The sequence below is a fragment of the Aulonocara stuartgranti genome (genome assembly GCF_965226115.1).
Source record: "Aulonocara stuartgranti genome assembly, chromosome: 13".
Lineage (NCBI taxonomy): Eukaryota > Metazoa > Chordata > Actinopteri > Cichliformes > Cichlidae > Aulonocara > Aulonocara stuartgranti.
This window is the reverse complement of record NC_138949.1, coordinates 28377089-28396175: the sequence shown is the minus strand read 5'-3', so window position 1 is coordinate 28396175 and position 19087 is coordinate 28377089. Positions and strand designations below refer to the sequence as shown.

The window sequence follows — 19087 nt, the reverse complement described above, 5'->3', positions numbered from 1 at the left end:
TGTTTTGTTTATCTGGTGATTTTTACTGACACTTTGGGACAGAAGAAAATATTTCACCAAATGAACTATAAAATGTTAAATGGACTGGTTTATGTACAGCACATTTCTGCTCTGCTTGAGCTTTACACAACATGTTTCATTCGCCCATTCAGAGAAGCACTTTTTTTTCTACACCTAAGGGTAGATCAAACATTCACACTTGGGTGCTTGAGAAGCAACTTGGGTTAAGCATCTTGCCTGAGGATAGTATGATAGGTGAATGGAGCAGCCAAGGGTCAAACCACCAACCTTCCAATTAGTAGATGAGCTGCTCTACCTCCTGAGCTACAGCCAAGACATCTGTGCTGAATAAATGTGGATGTACTAGCTCACCGGTTTATTTTTATACTAAAAAGTATTCAAGTAAGCTCTTACAACCATTTCAAATTGCATCAGCTTGTAAATTCCACTATCTGATGATATGATACATGATGCCAGTAAGTGGCTGCCTCCAGTTTTGAGCCACCCCAGATGACTTCAAGTAGCCAGAGGTTCTTGTATTTTTAAGTGGTCTTCAGCAATAGTCCTCCACATAGATTTTCTGAAGGTCTTTGGCTGCTTTTTAATTCTTTTTCAACCCAGGCCATTTTCAGAGGAATGATTTTGTTTGTTTGCTTTTTGGTGTGTTTGTTAATCTATTTAACTGACCTATGAATCGGTCAAGCATAAAAAAGCACCTAACTCAACAAGTGGTGTACCTACACATAACAAACAACTTAGCAAAGAAAAAATATTGTAAATTGTATCTTTAGGTATTTTATTAGCAGCCTGTCGCAAAAATACATAATTTTTTCTGATTTCTTCAGCCAAATCAATGAATATAATATCCCAGAGAGCTATTAGCTGCAAACTTGGCAAATCTCAGCAAGGTGTCAAGGGTGTCCTTAAAAATGTAATGAAACTGGACAAGTGAAGGGCAAAAGAAAAAAAAAAGAAGACTATCTACAGCAGATGAACATGTGAAAGTCATTTCCTTAAGAAACTTTTCAGCATGACAGTGATGCCAAGAAAACTGCTAATACAGTAAAAGCATACCTGGACAGAAAAACACACTTTGAATAACCTCTCCAGCGCCCAGAACTCAACATTATTGAAGTATTGTGGGATCTTGACAGAACTAAAGGCACTCTAATTCCTTTTTATTTATACGTCGCCAAATTACAAAAACTGTTGCCTCAAGGTGCTTTATATTGTAAAGTAAAGACCCTACAATAATACAGAGGAAACAGAGAAATTCAGCCAGCAACCAAAGAAGAGCTTTCGAATGTCCTTCAAGAAGCCTGGAGAACTATTACTATTAAGAGTACTTAAAGAAATTGGAAGAGGACTTGACTTGAGTTCAGACTCTACTGAAGAATAAAGGTGCTGATAATAAATATTGACTTTTAAGTTTGTTGGAACTGTCCAAATTCTGTTTTTGCCTCATATAGTGTATTTCCATGTGTGTTTGCACATTATTGAATAGATAGCTGCACATATTTATCATTTTGCAAGCAGAATATAAAGAAATGAGGAGTGACTTAAGACTTTTCTAGAGCACTTTATACTGGAAGGCTTACAATACAGCTGGAAAGAACATTTAAAAAACTACATATTGAAAATATTTAATGCTCCACAGAGTAATAGCAATCCCTGAGATTATAGTATATGCATATATGTGAAGGACTGATAATAAAAATTTGATGGGCTAAAAACAACTCAATGGGGTGTTTTCATTCAACACAAAGCTTTTTTTGTTTACATAATCAACCAAACTTAATCACAAGATCCTTAATGGCCAGATACTGTTCAACAAATTAATATGATAGGGGTGAGAATTCTTAAACATCTAACTAATCTTCAAGTTTTTTTAAGGTTTTACTCAGTATCAAAAGTGCCTGTGACTCATGTAAGAAATCCAAGAGAAAAGGAGGCGAACATGAACAATATTTTCTGTCACATCACTCTGTTGAAGAACAACAAGAAACAAAGAAAAAGAACAGCAGGTACCATATGTGGTGTGTCTGCCTTTTCATGACAAAAACACACCTAAGTCTCATGCAAAGAAAAAGTGGAATTTACCGGGATAACCCACTAAATGTTTTTTTGTCAGGTTTAAAGTGTCAACATGGGTCTGAAAAACCAAAATACTAGCAAGTTCTCTAACACGGTGAGACCAGCTCTGTTCCTTTGTGTAAAATGATCCAGCATGTCAAAGATTACACATTGTGGGGCCGTGTGAGGAAAAGCTCTGATCTCCCTCCCTTAATCCTTGACAAGCGATCAGATGTCAGTTGGAGGATATCCTGTGTTTTTCTCCTTTTTTAACATGAGTGTAAATTCACCTCAGGATCGTGCAGTTTTATTGTTGTAGGGCCTGTAGTGGATTTGGGTGTCAGACCTCCATATGTGATCATGTCCATATGCGACGTGACTCATTCTACATGTCCACGGGGTTAAAACAGAGAAACAGACACAGACGTGAATAAGAAGGAAATACCAGAGTGACATCCGCTCTTTTGGGACTTCTTGGGAGCCACACACACACACACACACACAGATTTAAGACAGAGTTAAGACTTCGAGAGTGGAAATTTTGTGATCTTGATCTAGCTGATAAATTATGCTATAAATTAGGACCAGTGTTCTTACACCCTCAGGCTTTACTCGGTGCAGTATTACTGGCCTTATATCGACCTACAAGCTAATACCTGTATATATTTATAAACCTTTTCACAAGTCTTTTGATGTTAACATCAGAATACATAATTAGCCTTACAAAATAATTCATATGCATATTAAAAAATACTGATTATCCTACACTCTATACCACCCTACTTTTACCATTGCTTCTGAGAACCAGCAGTCATTAGTGGTTGTCAGCATCTGAATGAACAACATATTTTTCCCATTAGAACACTCTGGTTTAAAGACTTTGTATGTTTAAACAATGAACTTCTCATTAGCTCTACCTAGAGAGCACAATGACTTTACGACCCTCAAGCCCTGCACATTTATTAGCATTCAAGCTTTCATATTTTCTCACATTTACAATTACACCCTAATTCAGTCTAATAAGAAAGTGGGATGCTTTTAAATAGCTTTTACTGTGATTTTTGAGATGCACAGACACCAGTCTGTCATCAGTTATTCAGGCAAGCAGCATAGCTGGGAGATGTGACAGATGTCTGCATGAAGAAGAGAGACTGAAAAGGAAAGAAAATGTTGAATGAGAGAGGAGAGAGACATACTTCCATCCCATCTCTACTTGTGTCTCAGCCTCATCTCAACTTTGGTCCATTTGTGGTGAGGATCGGACAGGACTAGCCGGCAGCCACGTGCTAAACATTGTGCTACGGTCAAACTACAAAAATCAGACTATTAAAGTGAGGCATGCTTATACTTGAAAAAGATTACATGGAGACTGCAAATGGATAATCCTTTGAAGCCTGATCAAAGAAAGTCTGAATTTTGAAGTGGGGTGCAGTATGTGTTTACATGCAAAAGGAGTTGATACGGGTAGCTGTTTACATGACTCCAGCATGTAATCCAGTTAGAGAGCGCTCTGTCTTGTCAAGAGCGGCTGTTGTTGTTTGTTGGCATAAAAAAATAGCACAGATGAATGTGAGAGAGTGGCACAGGTATCTGTAAGGGAAACGTTTTAAGTGCTCACACTGCTTCAGATTATTTTGGTTAAGGTATATGATATGCGTAGGTTTTTAGGCATGATATTTCCTTCTGATATTCTATATTTGCAGCCTTATTTCAAGATTTCAACAAGAGCTAACAATCTACCCTTACATTATCCTTCAGATTGTAGGTCTAATAGTTTACACAGAGTATTGTTAGTGTAAGAAGAAACATTTATATTTTAGACCCTTTAGATTTACCCTTTAGACATTCATTATAGATGCTAGATGAAAGTTAAAGAATATTTCAAACTGTCAAAACTGTGATCTCAGATCTAAAATGACTCAGCAGAAAATAATGGAAAAGAAATGCACAAATGTCTTCAATTTTCCAACTCATGTGCAGCCAAGAGAAAATGTCTATGATGCAACCAAAGAATGTTTTCATTTAGAAGTCATTTAAAAGAAACTTTCAAAGAAATGTTGCATAAAGAGGGTGACATTAAAAAAAACTATTTTTAAATGAATAAATCTAAATGTTGTGCCTTCCACAAACTCATGCACCTGTGCCTAATTACATGTGCACTGTGGTATTTTGGATCTGAAACACTTTGATCTTACAGTAAAAAGAAGTCAATATAAATGTCAATGGGCTTTAACAGGGAGCAATCTTTCGAAAATGGATTTTCTTTCTGTCCAATCAAACATGAAGAATTTCTTCCATTGTCACAGATAAACTGATGTTTTTTATAAAGCCTTCCAACTCGTCTTCTCGCCAAGCTCTTTCGATAAAATCTCGTAAATAAAACGGTCTGTCTCTGTTGTTATTGCAGAAGGAGAAAAATGTTTTCTTTTGCTTGTCTGTGCAAATATTTCAGTGTGGTGTAACACAAACATCTACAGACTAAACATTGACATACAAAGGTTCTGGCCTCGTGTTGTGCATGAGGATTTGCAATTGGGTTGCTTTTGTTTTCATGTCCTCTGACGGTCTGTAAAGCAGATGTGCTGTTGTCTTTGTAATGGGAAGAAATAAAGCTGTGGCATGTAGATAAATAGGTAGATCATGGAATTGCCAGATGTAAAGGTTCAATGTGTAAGTCATGGCAGAGCAGATTACTGAAATTTACCAGTACCCCTCCCAAATGTATGCCCATTGGCAGCAGTCCTAGCCCTCATTCCTGGTTTAAAAAGCACTGCAGTCAACCATCACAAAAGCAGAGCTGCATCAAACATCCCAATGACACACTGACAAATAAACCCAAGTTCAAAACAGCCCTACAAAAACAGGAGCACAAACGCAGACACTGCCCATGTCTAAAAGCTCATATTTGTTGGAACCACAGACATGCCGTGGTTCCCTGTTTGACTAAAGAAAAGACACACGAGGCATTTTCTAGTGAAAAATGCACTATGAGATGTTTCTCCACACAACAAGGAGACCTGTTTGACTAACATCCTGCCTGTGAACAATAAACGCTTCACAATGTGAAGAAAAAGATATTCTTTTTCCTTCCATCCTCTCCATGCTCAACACTCTTTGTTTTCTCCATATCCTGTTAAGGAGCCTTGGAACAGCTGGTACTGCTGAATCAAAGGCGATTTTAAATGATGTCAAAATATTGCACCAATGATGACAGCGCAAATAATGAAAGCACTAAAAAAGTTCAGCTTTATCTTAACTATTGATTAATTATGCATGAAATATAAATTTCAGATATGATGGAAATGTGCATTGATGTACAGGGAGAAAAGCACTGCATACATACTTTTTTGGTTAGGAGTGAACATTGTAGCAGGGGTGCAGTTGTCACAGGTTTGTATCTTTGATACTGTTAATGTGCACTCAAAATGAGATGCAGTATTTACCAGCAAAGGGGAAACAGCACTACCTGAGCAGACAGCTAGCTCTATAAGAAAACTGGAAGTGCGCTGTCTCCACACTGTGGTTCAAACCGTTAAATACATCCTTCCATGGTTTTCCTAGACATTTGGTTCATTTTGTTAAGAAGATGAGTAAGACATAATAGTACTTTTCAATCCGTTACTTAAAGATATCCTGATTACGATATGAAACAGGATTTTCCTTTCAAGAAAAGGATTATTTAAAAGCACCACAAAATGAGACACTCACTTTATGTAAATAAATCTAAAGAAAATTTCCATATTATAATCACATTATATCTCCGAACTAAATGTTGTTTATGGGATTTTGTTGTTTAGGTATAACAGAAAAGAGTTATACAGCAAACCGGTCATGTCTAACGTCAAAAGAACAAAATGCAACCACAGAAAACGGAGCAGTCAAAAGGAGCAGTCAAAGCCCGAGTCCAGGTTTCAGAGTCAAAAACAGACAGATGGTCACTTAGATGCAGCAGCATGAAGGTCAAAATGCAACCTGGTAAGTGGAGAGTGGGGAACTATGTTCTGAGGGATCACCAAAACGAGGAAGTGGACGCAGGTGAGCTGACTGAAGGGGATTAGAACCAGGTGCGATGGGTTCGTGCAGACAGGTGACTAGAAGAAAACAATGGAAGACTGAGGACATCTGGTGGGTGGATAGTGTGATGCACGATGTTGTGGCCAATAACGGCAAACCCCAAGGCAGAATTATGACAAATAGACAACAAGAAGAATGAAATTTGGTGCCAGTTGAGACCATAAGGTTGGTGAATCTACAACAGCATTATAAAAACAGTCCTTGATTACAGCAAATATTGTAGGGAAAAGTGCTACTTATTATTGTTTTGGAAATTATGTGAGATGAGATTTACTGTAAGAACTCTCAGGAGACTCAGACGTCTTACTCATAAAAATGTAAATAAGGAAAATAGATTAAAAGCGAACAGATCATATTTACGGTCAATCTGAATTTCTCACTGTCTTTCAAGACATGTTTGAATCAACTTTCTGAACATCTACATGCTTCTAACCCCAGTCATTAAAAACACTAATCCCATTTCAGATTAAAAGATTAATCTCAGATGACATTACATCAGTTTGACACCTCCACTGTCTCACCAAAATAGGCATTATTTTAATAGAAAATCCTTCACAATATCCTTTTTTATGGTCTGATCAAGTTTTTTAATAGAATTTTCTATTTTGTTTGTTTGTTTTTGTTTCCATTTTATTTTCTATTCTGATATATAATTATTACAGCAATGCAAAGGTCTACCGTGACAGTGCAGCCTTGCTCAAACAGAAAAGTCAGTCGCATATGCCTGTAAATTAACCAGCAAAAATCAAATTCACCTGTGGGGATTCAGTATTACACCTAAGCATTAGCATGCTGCTGTAACAGCCTGCACTGTTTTGGGAAGACTTTCTACAGGATTTTAGAACATGGCTGAAGGGATTTCCATTCAGCCACAACGGCATTAATGAGGTCTGGCAACTGATGTTGGGTGATAAGGCCTGGCTAACAGTTGGGGATGCAGTTAAGCCCAACAGTATTGGATGAGGTCTAGGTTAAGGCTCTGTGCCCTGGCTGCCTGTTTTTCCATATTGAACTGGGAACATCATTTTCATTTTTTTCATGGGTTTGTGCAAAATGATGCTGCTAACATAGATGTATTTGAAAAACACATGCATGCTATACTTTAGCTTTCTTCACTACAAACACAGAAGCTGCCCAAGGGAATGCACAGTCTGACCTCAAGATCTGTGATAAAGAAGCTCCCGTTACATCTCGGACTGAAGTAGAAACCTCCAGGCTGCAAGCTTTAAACACACTATGACATTTGCTGGATTTGTAATATTGATCGTTTCTTGGTGTGCAGGAGGTCCTGGGGGTTTAAATACAGGACAGGCCCCCATTTGTCAAAAACTAGCTTTGGGAAAGTGGCCAGCTGGAAATGGCAAGGGATGTAGTTTAGTTTTAATAAATGTATTTTATTAAACTTTAAAATATATATATATATGGGAAAGTCAGTAATTTCAGCAAGGCAGTGAGTGATTGTGAGCCATATGAGTTGCCAGGTTGTTCAAAGTGCAAACGCAGAAGCCTAATAGCAGGTTAACTAGCGGGGCATCATTTATAGGCTGGATGGTCCAGGTGAGAAACATTAACTAATAACCTTAGAGTAATAGAGTAACCTCCATCAAACCTCCAAGATTAACCGAGTGTGGACCACTGCGTGTTAGGGCATCATTAAAATATTAGCGTTCAAACTTTTTTTTAATGGTTTCAACAGTTCGCTTTCAGTTACTGATTTTTTCATACATCCTAAATTAAATGCTATCCTAAATGTATCGGAGCGTAACTGCGCTTTGTTTTTGGTGAGGGATTTCCTGGCTGCCTGTCTTACTATTGGCATATGCCTGCCCTGGATGATGCGCTTCTCTTCCCAGGCATGACACACTTACTTGGCTGCAGAGCCACGGGACAGAAACACGACGAGGAAGCAAGAGGACAGAGGCAGGCGAGGGAGGTGAGGATGCGGGTAAGAAAAGCGCGACAGATGACGATGATGATGGCGAGGACGGGGATGAAGATGAGAGTGATGATGCTATCGACGAAGGAATGGTCGTAGAAGAAGCGGAAGAAGAAGAACGGAAAATAAAGCTCTGCGGGATCGGAGGATAGTAACAGTGGTGATGCTGATCGTGAGGCAGTTTGGATTGTGAGTACGGGACCGCAGAGGCGAGGATGCTCGGACGCTCGGAGCACCTGCTCGCTCAGTTTTGATCATTGTGCAGGGTAAAACCTCCGGTATCACCGAGAGTTTAACGAAGCGCTATTCTGAGGAGGTGGGCCAAGTCCCAGGAGAGAGAGAGAGAGAGAGAGAGAGAGAGAGAGAGAGAGAGAGAGAGAGCTCTCCGAGGACCTTTGGACTGAGTGCCGGTGATCCAGCAGGGATGTTGTTGTTCTGTTGTCAGTGATGTGAGGCGACATTAAGGAGCTGGTGAAAGGAATCCTGGCACATATTCCTACATTTTTGCAGGTAAGCAGCAAATTGCTCTGTATCGCTTTCTGTGTCTCTCTCCTCATCCAAAAACTCTCTCTGTCTCTGGTGATCATATTGCTGCAAACACGTACACCCTTCTATGGAAAGATATAACACTAAATAGGGAGTTACAGGGAGGGGTGGTTGCAGTAAGTTCATGTTGACCTCTTCCTCACAGTATTTTGCCTCCCACGGATTAACATTATGTAATATTCAAGTAGGTGGACAGAGAGGAGATTGACAAGAATCTATAAAGTGTTAGTTGGTGCCATGTAAGTACATTTATTTTATTACTTGCATGCACACTGTACATGCACTCTAGTTAAAAACACATTGTACTAAAGTTACTGCATGCTTGATCATTTAAATTAAAAACATACACACAACATATAATATATCCTACAGCATGACTTGCAAACAAATGCTGTTCATAAATTGTGAAATTAGTGGTTATAGTCTATAAATTGATGTATAGTAACTCTAATAGAATCTCACTGCTTAATTAGTGGCTTTTACTGCTATTTTAAGTAGTTTTGTTAATTATAATTTAAAGTTTTACATGTGGGAGAGGGCTTTTGAACTGTTGAATTAATTGAAAAGTGTCTAAGTATTAATTCATATTGACGAGTTATAACGTGAATATGAACAAATGCTGAATAAATGCATATTGTGAGTAAAATAATATATTTTCACACTCTACATTTATCTAACATCCACCACACTGGCACATTATTGGTGAACTCTGTGACACAGGGGAGAAATAAAAGCGCAAATACAAAAAACACAAATTGTAGGAGGCAATTACATGTAAGGCAAATTTACTGTTGGGTACCACAAACACCGTAGGTCCCTATAGGAGTATTGTAGGCGTGTTGTAGTGATTTTTGGATAGGCTCATCTCTATCTCGCTTGCTCAGCTTTCCTCCCAGGCTTTCCTCCCACACACTTTAACTCCTTTGTTTCAGCAGTGGAGTACAGTAGCCTTACAACCCTGCAGTTACATTAAAACTAACAAAGAGGAATGCTGCAGTCCAATGTCACTTTATCCCTTAGATCAAATACTAGGTTGTGTAACAAATATTCGGGTCTATAAAAGAGGCATAGAAGAAGAAGTACAGATAGCATATAGGTCAACTTTATAAGAGAAATCAAAATAGCAAAAAATAAATGCTTATCAACTAGAGAATACAAAAAACATAAAATTCCCCAGACATGGTAAAAGTGTAGTTAGCTATGTCCTTGTGTTAAAAGACGTATTTCCAGTTTTATTATGTGTGACATTTTCGGTGACATGTGGGTTGACGGTTTGATCAAAAGAGACTTGCTGTGTCAGGGCTGCAGGCACTTCTTAGTGCTCAGAGTCCCCAGAGAATATTAAAGCTCTGCCATGGGTTATCTAAGTGGTGCCTGTCTCCACTCAGCTATGAAGGTCAATGCTGCAAAAAGCCCTTTGACTTTACTCTGACACATACACTGTAACTTGGAGTAAACACTGGTATTGAGAGATTTCTTAAAAATTTATTTATACGTTTTTTTAAACTTATGACATCTCATGTTTGGTATCGTTGTGCAGTGACCTTTCAGGTTAAATAGTTCAGTGTAAATGTGCCTGGAGGTGCAAATAGAACAAAGGAAGAACATGTGTTAACTTTAGGAAATTGATGTTTGCATGTTTGAATCCAAAGATTTAATGAGGATGTGGAAAAATGACAGAGCCTTGCAATTATCATAAACCCCACCAATCTCTCTTTAATGAAGCAAAATATTATTTTCTTAGTTGTGTGCACAACAATTTTACAGTGTCTTTCACAGTGGAATTAGATCAATTGATGCTCTTTATCTGCTTTCTATGCTACAAATTACATAACTAATGTCACCATATGTCTTTAAAAATGTGATACATGTGGTAGCGTTGTATGTGATGTATTATTAAGACAACTTAGTGATTTTCCACAGAGGGGATCCTTTAATGCAGTAACAGGGTTAACGCAGATTAAGTGACAACCCTGAAACAAGCGATGAACACTGAGCTCCACGGGGACTGAACTTCCGATCCCCTCACTGTGGGGTTCAGTTCTGTGACCCACCCGTCACAGGAGCTGAACTCCTGGGCTTTAAAGGGTGGCATGGACATTCTAACCAAGGGTCCTGTCTGCCCAGCTCCAATCAGGAGTTGCTCTGAGATTGGTGCCGTACCCAGGACTGACAGGTTGAATGGATGACAGGGCTGTGTGGGCCAAATAGACTGTCAGAGAGAGCTGTGAGGAGATGGATGAGAAGAGGGAGAATGGGACACCGAAAGAACATCAGAGAGAGGGAATACCAGAAAATAGAGCTGAAGAAATGATGGAGTGCTGTTGTGGCTACAGGCAATACCTGATTCCCTCAATTTCTCTTTCTCTAACTGTTCCTGTCCCTCACCCTCACCCCCTTTTCTTTTCCTATCATCGCCTGCTTTTCTCTAATCTATGGGGTATTACAAGCTCTACACAGTGTCTGGAGCTGTTTTGCTACAGAACGAGTGTAGCACCTTAGAAATGTGTGATAGCTACTGTGACAATGGGCCCTACTTTCTGTATAAAACCACCAAAATTGCTTATAAATCATAAACTATTAGTTTTTAAAATTTAGGAAATAAAATACTGCTAGCAACCAATGAAATGCTAAATGTTTATCAGTCATTGGTTGGTGTATGTTTTATGAATCATGTATTCTCACTCCCAGAACAGAAAATACAGTTATTAAGTCAAAGCTGCCTAAACACAAAGTTCTCTTTAGCATTAAGCCTGTGATGTCCGTGTTGCACCAATACCCAGCCCAGTAAGTCTGGTGTCTAAACCAAACCAGCTAGTAAAGGCACAAATAAACTAAAGTATCAAAAAAATCAAAATGGTAAGTATAACGAGACACAAGCTGCAGGTTTGCTTATCACCATCTTCTAAAATAGTATTGTAATCATTCATTTAAACCACTGACGGTGCATAAATGATGGGTGTAGGTTCTGGGTCTGAAAAGTGACGCAACAGTACAAGCGCCTTTAACGTTCATTCTTTTTATTAAATTATTATTTGCTGACTGAAGTCATAGTGACTATGTCCATCTTTTACATACAGTGTATGGTACCTTTATAATAGCATTTAAATAAAAGAACAGACTCACTATATAGTATTTATTAACAAAGGTTTTAAAAACCACTTTACAATAACCCTGCAGTTCATTACATACAAAATTATTTTTACTATTTAGTTCATATTAACAATTATACATCTATTCATCCATCTCCATCCATATCTTCCAGGTCAGTGTCGCAGAGGACCTGAGACATAGCTTAGCTGTCGTGGAGCCAGAGGCAGGGAACACCACGGATAGAGGGAAACAAACAACCATGCATAGTCAGATTTACAGCCACGAACAATTAAGAATCACTTAATCGAAAAATCATGTCTTTAAACTGTGGGAGGAAGCCTGAGTAATGAGAGAAAACCCAAGCAGGCACACAGAGAATAATATGCAAACTTCACATAGAAGCACTCGAGCCAGTCAGCTGTGAGGCAACAGTCATTTCAATTTACAACTGATAATAATCGTTGTTATTGTTCCAAATGATGTTGATGTTATTATTACTATTATCATTATTATTATTTTTTATTAGTAACCCTATACTGTTATGCATGTAGTATTGCCACACTTTATTGCTTTGGCTGCTTAGAGAGAGAACAGTATTTAGTGTCATCAGTCCGTCTGCATGTTGTCATGTGTTGCAACATATGTGAAGCTCTGGAGAATTGTGGTATAGTAGATGAGTTTCTGTGTTTGATTACAAAATCTAAAGGATATAAATACTATTTCCCACTCTGCTTGTCCAGTTAGAGTTTTCACAAGCCTTTTATCTCCAACAAACTCTCTCTAAGGACATTTACATGGAATGTTGAGAAATTGGCAGTTGTCTTGTGTTGGCAACTACGTAGAGCTCAGCTCTGTGAAGAAATGACATTATTCCTATTTTGAAATTTACAGCTATAAAAACTGAATATCTAGTGCATTTTTTCCTTTTGTGTGCATTCTATTTAATCAGGGGTGTCAGATTCACTTTAGTTCATTGGCCACATAGAGCCAAGTTTGATCCCAAGAGGGCCAGGCCACTGAAACCATTGCATAATAATCCACAAAAAATACCAAAGAAATGAAAAGAAAACACCTAAATCACAATAATGAACAGTCCATCTACAAAACAAATAACAGGCAACTCGAATTGTTTTTGTCTTAAGCAAAATACATGAAATTTCCATAATATCTCAGCAATGTCACTGAAGGTAAATATAACTGTGCCAGCACCAGCTCTCTCTATGCTTTGTGGTCTGGCATGACATTGGTTATGTCACTGTCTGTAAGAAACCAGTTAAAGAAAAAACAAATAGTGAACTAGTAGTAGTTTGTCACAAGTCCTTCTGCAGTGTTTTAAAAACACATCCAGCCAGGCTGGACTCTTCAGTGGGCTAAATCTGGCCCATAAAGTGGATTAAATAATCCGGTCCATTTTCCCACTGAAGTAACTTGTGTATAAATATAATGTGTTTGTGTGGGGGTAGTATTTGTTTTTGTCTTTGTAGCTGTTGTGATGTGATGAGCCATTTGCTTTGCTTCTCGTTTGCTTCCCTTGTTTTCCTTTGAAAGCTATATATTTCTGTGTGCTTAGAGCTTTTAAACTTTTACATATAACATTTTATATATGTAATAAAAAATAAAGTGCATCTTCAAAATTTTCACTTTAAAGATGTGCATTGCTGTTGTATCTGTAATAGAGCTTCATGTAAAGTGAATTCAAACATAACTATATACATAAAATTATATTTTGGGGCCAAAGTACTTACATGTTGACAAAAAAACAAAAGTAATCTTTACTTTCTGTTGTCTTAATTTGGTACTGAATAATTTAAAGGATTTATTTCAAAGCACTTTTATGGAAATGCTTGATGGTAGATTGCAAGTTCCTTTCAGCTTTTTGATTTGGGAAATTACAATAAAAAAAGGTATGGATGAATTAAACTTGTAAAATGCAGTAAAAGGACAAAGCATGTGCTGCTTTGTTGTCTTGTTAAAGGCTGACAGCTAACACAAAAATCCAAGCACTGCAGCAACCATCTATTTTCTTCCACTTATCAAATTCAGGGTCACGGGGGGGATGGAGCCTATCCCAGCTGTCATGGAGGAGAGACAGAGTACACCATAGGCAGGTTACCAACATATCACAGGGCTAACAGAAAACCTTCCACAGCTTCATCCAATTTTTAATCGCCAATTAACTTAACGCCCACCTCATTCGACTTGGAAGGAAGCCAGAGGGAGAACACGGAAACACGGATTGGAACCTAGTATCTTCTTCCTGTGACGTGACAGTGTTAAGCACTGAACCACCATGCTGCCCACAGTGTAAGATGTTACTACAAAAAAGGCAAAAAAGCAGACAAAGCTACACTAAACTAAAATCTCCACTTAATTTAATTGAAATTTAGTGTGCTTTATCAGTAGACAGACCCCCCTTAATTTAGTTCACTCATCCCTCTAAGCAGTTCCTCTCTTAGCTTCAGCTCATCCTATTGAATGTTTGTTTGGGATTGAAAGTTCTGCTCTCTCTCTCACACACGCACACACACATAAACATAGTCCAGGACAAGACTGGAGTGAGAACAACTCACTATGTGTGAGAGAGGAGAGATCGTTCCGTCTAGCTGCCAGAGTGTGTTGTCCGTAATATCGGTCTGTGTGTGCAGGGACAGTTATATAATAACAATGCAGAAAGCATCACAGGTTCATGAGTCACAAACACACACACACACACACACATGCAGGCTCCTAACACTCTCACTGCGAACAGGAAGTGAGGCATTACAATCTTCCACGTGTTCACGATTTATCAGAATCAGAACAAATTGTAGCGTGACATATTATCGCTTTGACTTGACAAAGACAATGTGTTTGACAGCACGGGATGTGTTTACCAAACTCAACTCTGTCTGTAATGACCTTTTCCAATTTCTGTATCTGAATGCGGGATACAGACCTACGTCTCCACTGGTTCACAGCAGCTGTTCATGATTTTTGAGAAGAAAAAAGATGTTCACAATTAAACAAGCCTGTTGGATGTGTAAAAATAGAGATCCTCCTACATCGGATGGCATGCAATTCATCTCCGAGTTCCAAAACAAGAAGCCTGACCCTCAATAATACTTTTCTTGATGAATAAAAGGTTTTAAAAATGGCTGTGTCATTAATGTCAATAGTGAGTCAGTGGAGCGATGTGATGAATAAGAGAAGTCGACATGTAATGAAACGGAGGAAGTGCCTCTATTGATTAATGCAAAATTTATGCCTGAGGTAAAAGCAGCCTAAGCAACACTAATACATTTTCTGAAATGTGAAAAACATTAGCTTAGTTGTGGTGAAAATAAATGGAAAAGTAAATATAACAAAGAAAGCTTCAAGCTGGCATCTTGGTGTTTGTTCCTGAAAATAAATTAGCAATACAAGCCTTTATGAGGAGGAATAAGCATAATCATTTTACAGAGAGACTGCTCTAAAGTTAAGCAAATCAGAGAAAGTTTTATCCACAGGTTTCTTCTTGCTTTCAGATTTTTCAAAGTCGTACTTACAAAAATTATCCTTTTGATGCTAACGTGTTTTCCTGGCATCATTGTTATTTTGCATAGCTGTTGCACAACTACAGTAGAAGAGTTAAAGCCTTCAGTATACAGTATTACAAGTATTAGATCCTTGTAGTAAATTACTAGTATTTGCCTTTATATGTGTGTGTGGTTCAGCTATTGATTGGAACGCTTCAACCCTTTGGCCATGTTCCTGAAAGAGCAATAAAGACACACACACACACACATTCAAATGTACACATAGATACACTCAAAGGATGGTGTGGGTGGCCACTTGACTGCCTCACAGACAGACAAATACACCTGCACACACACAGACACACACACACATGTGGCCTGGGGCTTTCTAAACAGCCAAGCTCGGAGGTTGCAATTCGCACATCACTCTTTGCTACCTCCCTCTTTTCCTCCATCTCTCAGTAAAGCAACACAGCATCTCTCACGTTCTTTCATTTATTTCTCATTGGCCATCCACCCGCCTGCTGTTTGTTTTCTTTCCCTGCCCTCTTTAGGCTCACACCACACATTTTTTTCTCACTAATGTGCTGACCTTCCCATTGTTCTCTGTCTGTCTTTGTAGTTACATGTATAGCAGCACTGTGTCATACAGACCAGTAGAAGTTGGCTTCCTGCCTGCTGAGATGTGCCAATAGGAAACACTTTGAACAGGGGTTCATGCTGATGAAATTGATCTGCTCAGGTAAGGAACAAGTATGACATATTGATATTCAAAAGCCTGTAAATGAACAATTGTAATGTCAAACTGCATCTATGGGACTTCATTCAAAAGGTGAAAATTTATTCTTTTATGGAATATTTTCTAGAAAATGTCTTGTTTAGCATGCAGCTAAAACATAGCCTAACCCAAACCTGGTCACATGCAGTCTGGAGCACAGTGTGTGAAAAAAAACACATATAACATAAATTGTCTTTAACAATGCTATTGATCAGTTTTACTCTAAATTAATCAAGAAAAAGGCAAAAGTTATTATGTCGTGCTGGTACCAGACATAATGAGATTTGTTTTTGTTATTGAGGTAATCCTTTGTTTATTTTTAGTTGGATTACAGGTTGAGCTTTTAAACCCCAGAGAACGAGTTAGACATATTTATAGAAGCTCCCCATCTCAATAAAAGATGAATCGCTGTCTTATGCAACAACTCCTGACCACAATGAAGACAGGATGGAGATGGAAGGACAGAGGAACAGATGGATAGATAGATGGAGAAGCAGATGGATTGCTGGATGCATGGACAGATGCATGACTCTTGCAGATGTGTTTTTTTCTGTCAAGGTTGCCCTTCGAGAAAAGGATCCATCCTTCTTCACTCCTGTAAATTTCTCTAGTTTCCTCTAGAATATGACTCGGTTTCTTTATCAGTTTCTCTTTCCCTCTATTCACCACTCTGTTGCTCACACCTTTAATATCGCCGTCATTCTCTCCTTTTGACTCTCTCCCACTTTCTCGTTCTCCTCTCTGATCTATTATTCACATCCCTCTCTGACTCTTCTCTTTCTCCCTTGACACCTGAAATCTCTCCATCCCCTTCAGGGTGTTTAGGCCTCCACCGACAGTGCTTCCCTCCCAGGAAAAGAAATAGAATGATGAATAAAAGAACAGAGTGAAGAGATAGATAAAAAGCTTTGGTATGGGTGGCTCTATCGATATGCCAAGGTATTTCTTCCAGGCTGAGCTGGTAGCATTCAGACAGAGCTGAAAAGGAGAGCATTTGCAATGTTGCTGCAGTTTTTCAACACAGAACTGTTGCCAAAAATGTTTTTTTTTTCTTTTTTTGCTCATTACTGAAGCGTAGTATCCAGCATTAGTGAGCTTAAATGCAGTATTAACTGCAGTGTTTTTCAATATTTGACCGAATTTCAAAGCATGTTGTGAATTTTTTTCATTGAGCTCTTAGTGTCACTGCATTTGGTTGTTTTGAGGATGACACGTGGCAGCAGTTTATCCCTGAGCTTCATTGCAGCTGTGCCCCTGAGAAGGGCATGCATTTCCCAGCTGCCAGTAAAAACATCCACATCTGTCTTCTTTTTCTTGAAGACAGGAAAATGCAGTCAGTGAAGATATTCATGGAGTAAATATATGATTTATTCAGACACTCTTCCGCCTTCAGCATGTCCATAAATTCATTGTGTAGATGTCATAATAAGGTGTTAATGGGTGTATTTTAACCCAAACCAAAACCAAGTACAGAATGAGTACTGAAGCTGAATGCTGACACTCAAACTAATGTTACAACTGAGTGCTTTGGGGCAGGGATAGCTCAGTAGGTAAAGTGGTCGCCCCATGATCGGAAGGTCGGCGGTTCGAATCCACTTAACGGCTACCCTGAGGTACCCCTGAGCAAGGTACCATCCCTACACACTGCTCCCCGGGCGCCTGCTTAGTGGGCTGCCCACTGCTTCACTGAGTGAATGGGTCAAATGCAGAGAAAAACAAGTAATTTCCCCATGGGGATCAATAAAGTATCCATTATTAGTATTATTATTATTTAAGTCACTGACTCACTGTCACCAGTCTCCAAAGGTGGAGTTTTGTTGCTATATTAAACTGAACACCAACTCTAACTTCCATTCAATGCAGTAAAACAACCAAATTTCAACTAAGATTAGGTAATAAATGACTCCTTGTAGGAAGAGGATGACACCAAATTGAAAGCAACTGAAAATGGCTATTCAATGAGCTGAAAGTATTCAAAATGATAAATGTTAAGAACATTAACTGCTAATGATCATATAATAAACGGCATCTATTGAAATGTATCATAAGGTATAATAATGAAATAGTTAATGGTCTTGAACTGTAAAGATGTAACAATGTCATAAAGGTTATTTGAACAATTAAGAGAATTTATGTTCTAGTGAACACTTATATTGTCTAAGTATTAAGTGAAAAAGTCTGTGCAGGAGATAAAAGCTAAACATAATCTACATATAAGATCAATGGCATGCGTGTGTGTCAGATGAAGGCAGATCTGAAATAGAATCTTCTTCCGTTCCTCCTCACTGCACACATCGTCTATCCGCGCTTGCCATATCCCTCCACCAAACCATCAATCATCACATTCCCATGCTTTATGGTAATAGGAGGAAAAACTGCATTTAACGGCATTTTACCTTCTACCTCACCTACCTATCTCTCTTTGTCCCTCCATCCATCCATCTGTCTGAGCTCTCATCCAATCCAGACACAGTATGAGGTTGTTTATTTAAATCTATTTAAATGGATATGAGGCGTGGGCATATACAGGGATATTTCACGGCCCGGCAGGTCAGCAAATATCAAAGCTGTTCCAGCTCACTAACCCCTGATCTCAGGGCCCATAGACATTTAGTACATACCACAGGTGGTCAAAGTTATGTCTATAAGTGATTGTGTATGAGAAATAATTATATCTATCTATCTATCTATCTATCTATCTATCTATCTATCTATCTATCTATCTATCTATCTATCTATCTATCTATCTATCTATCTATCTATCTATCTATCTATCTATCTATCTATCTATCTATCTATCACCACCTGAAGAAATGAGCGACAGAAGTGATGAATCATGGCTGAAATTAAAAGGAGTGAAACAACTGCTTCTCTTCTAAGATTAAAAGGCCAAACTGGATGAGGTGTCTTGGAACAGTTTAAAGAATAAGAAAAAACAGAAAGTGCAAGGAAGGGGAGAGGAAGGAGAAGTGAAGGGTAAATGTCTTTGCTAATGTCTTTGGTGCCAATATTGACTAACACTGGCTCCCTCTGACTTTAGTACACTTACTGCATCCTCTTCAGATCGTTAGCTCTGTCATTAGAAAATGGACC

The 19087-nt window shown here is 38.5% G+C and overlaps 1 protein-coding gene across 2 annotated transcripts in view; it reads left to right on the top strand.

Annotated features, from left to right (window-relative positions):
* Nucleotides 1-7925: 7925 nt before the first annotated feature.
* Nucleotides 7926-19087, top strand: part of bean1 (brain expressed, associated with NEDD4, 1) — a 56559-nt gene continuing 45397 nt past the window's right edge. The window contains exons 1-2 of one of the 2 annotated variants that reach the window (XM_082557127.1): nucleotides 7926-8593; nucleotides 15839-15958. In XM_082557127.1, coding sequence (XP_082413253.1) covers nucleotides 15934-15958 — 25 coding nt within the window. In that variant the 5' untranslated portion in view covers nucleotides 7926-8593; nucleotides 15839-15933. Of the gene's footprint in view, nucleotides 8594-8808; nucleotides 8869-15838; nucleotides 15959-19087 lie in introns of those variants that run through there. The other variant, XM_082557128.1, reaches the window with a different exon arrangement.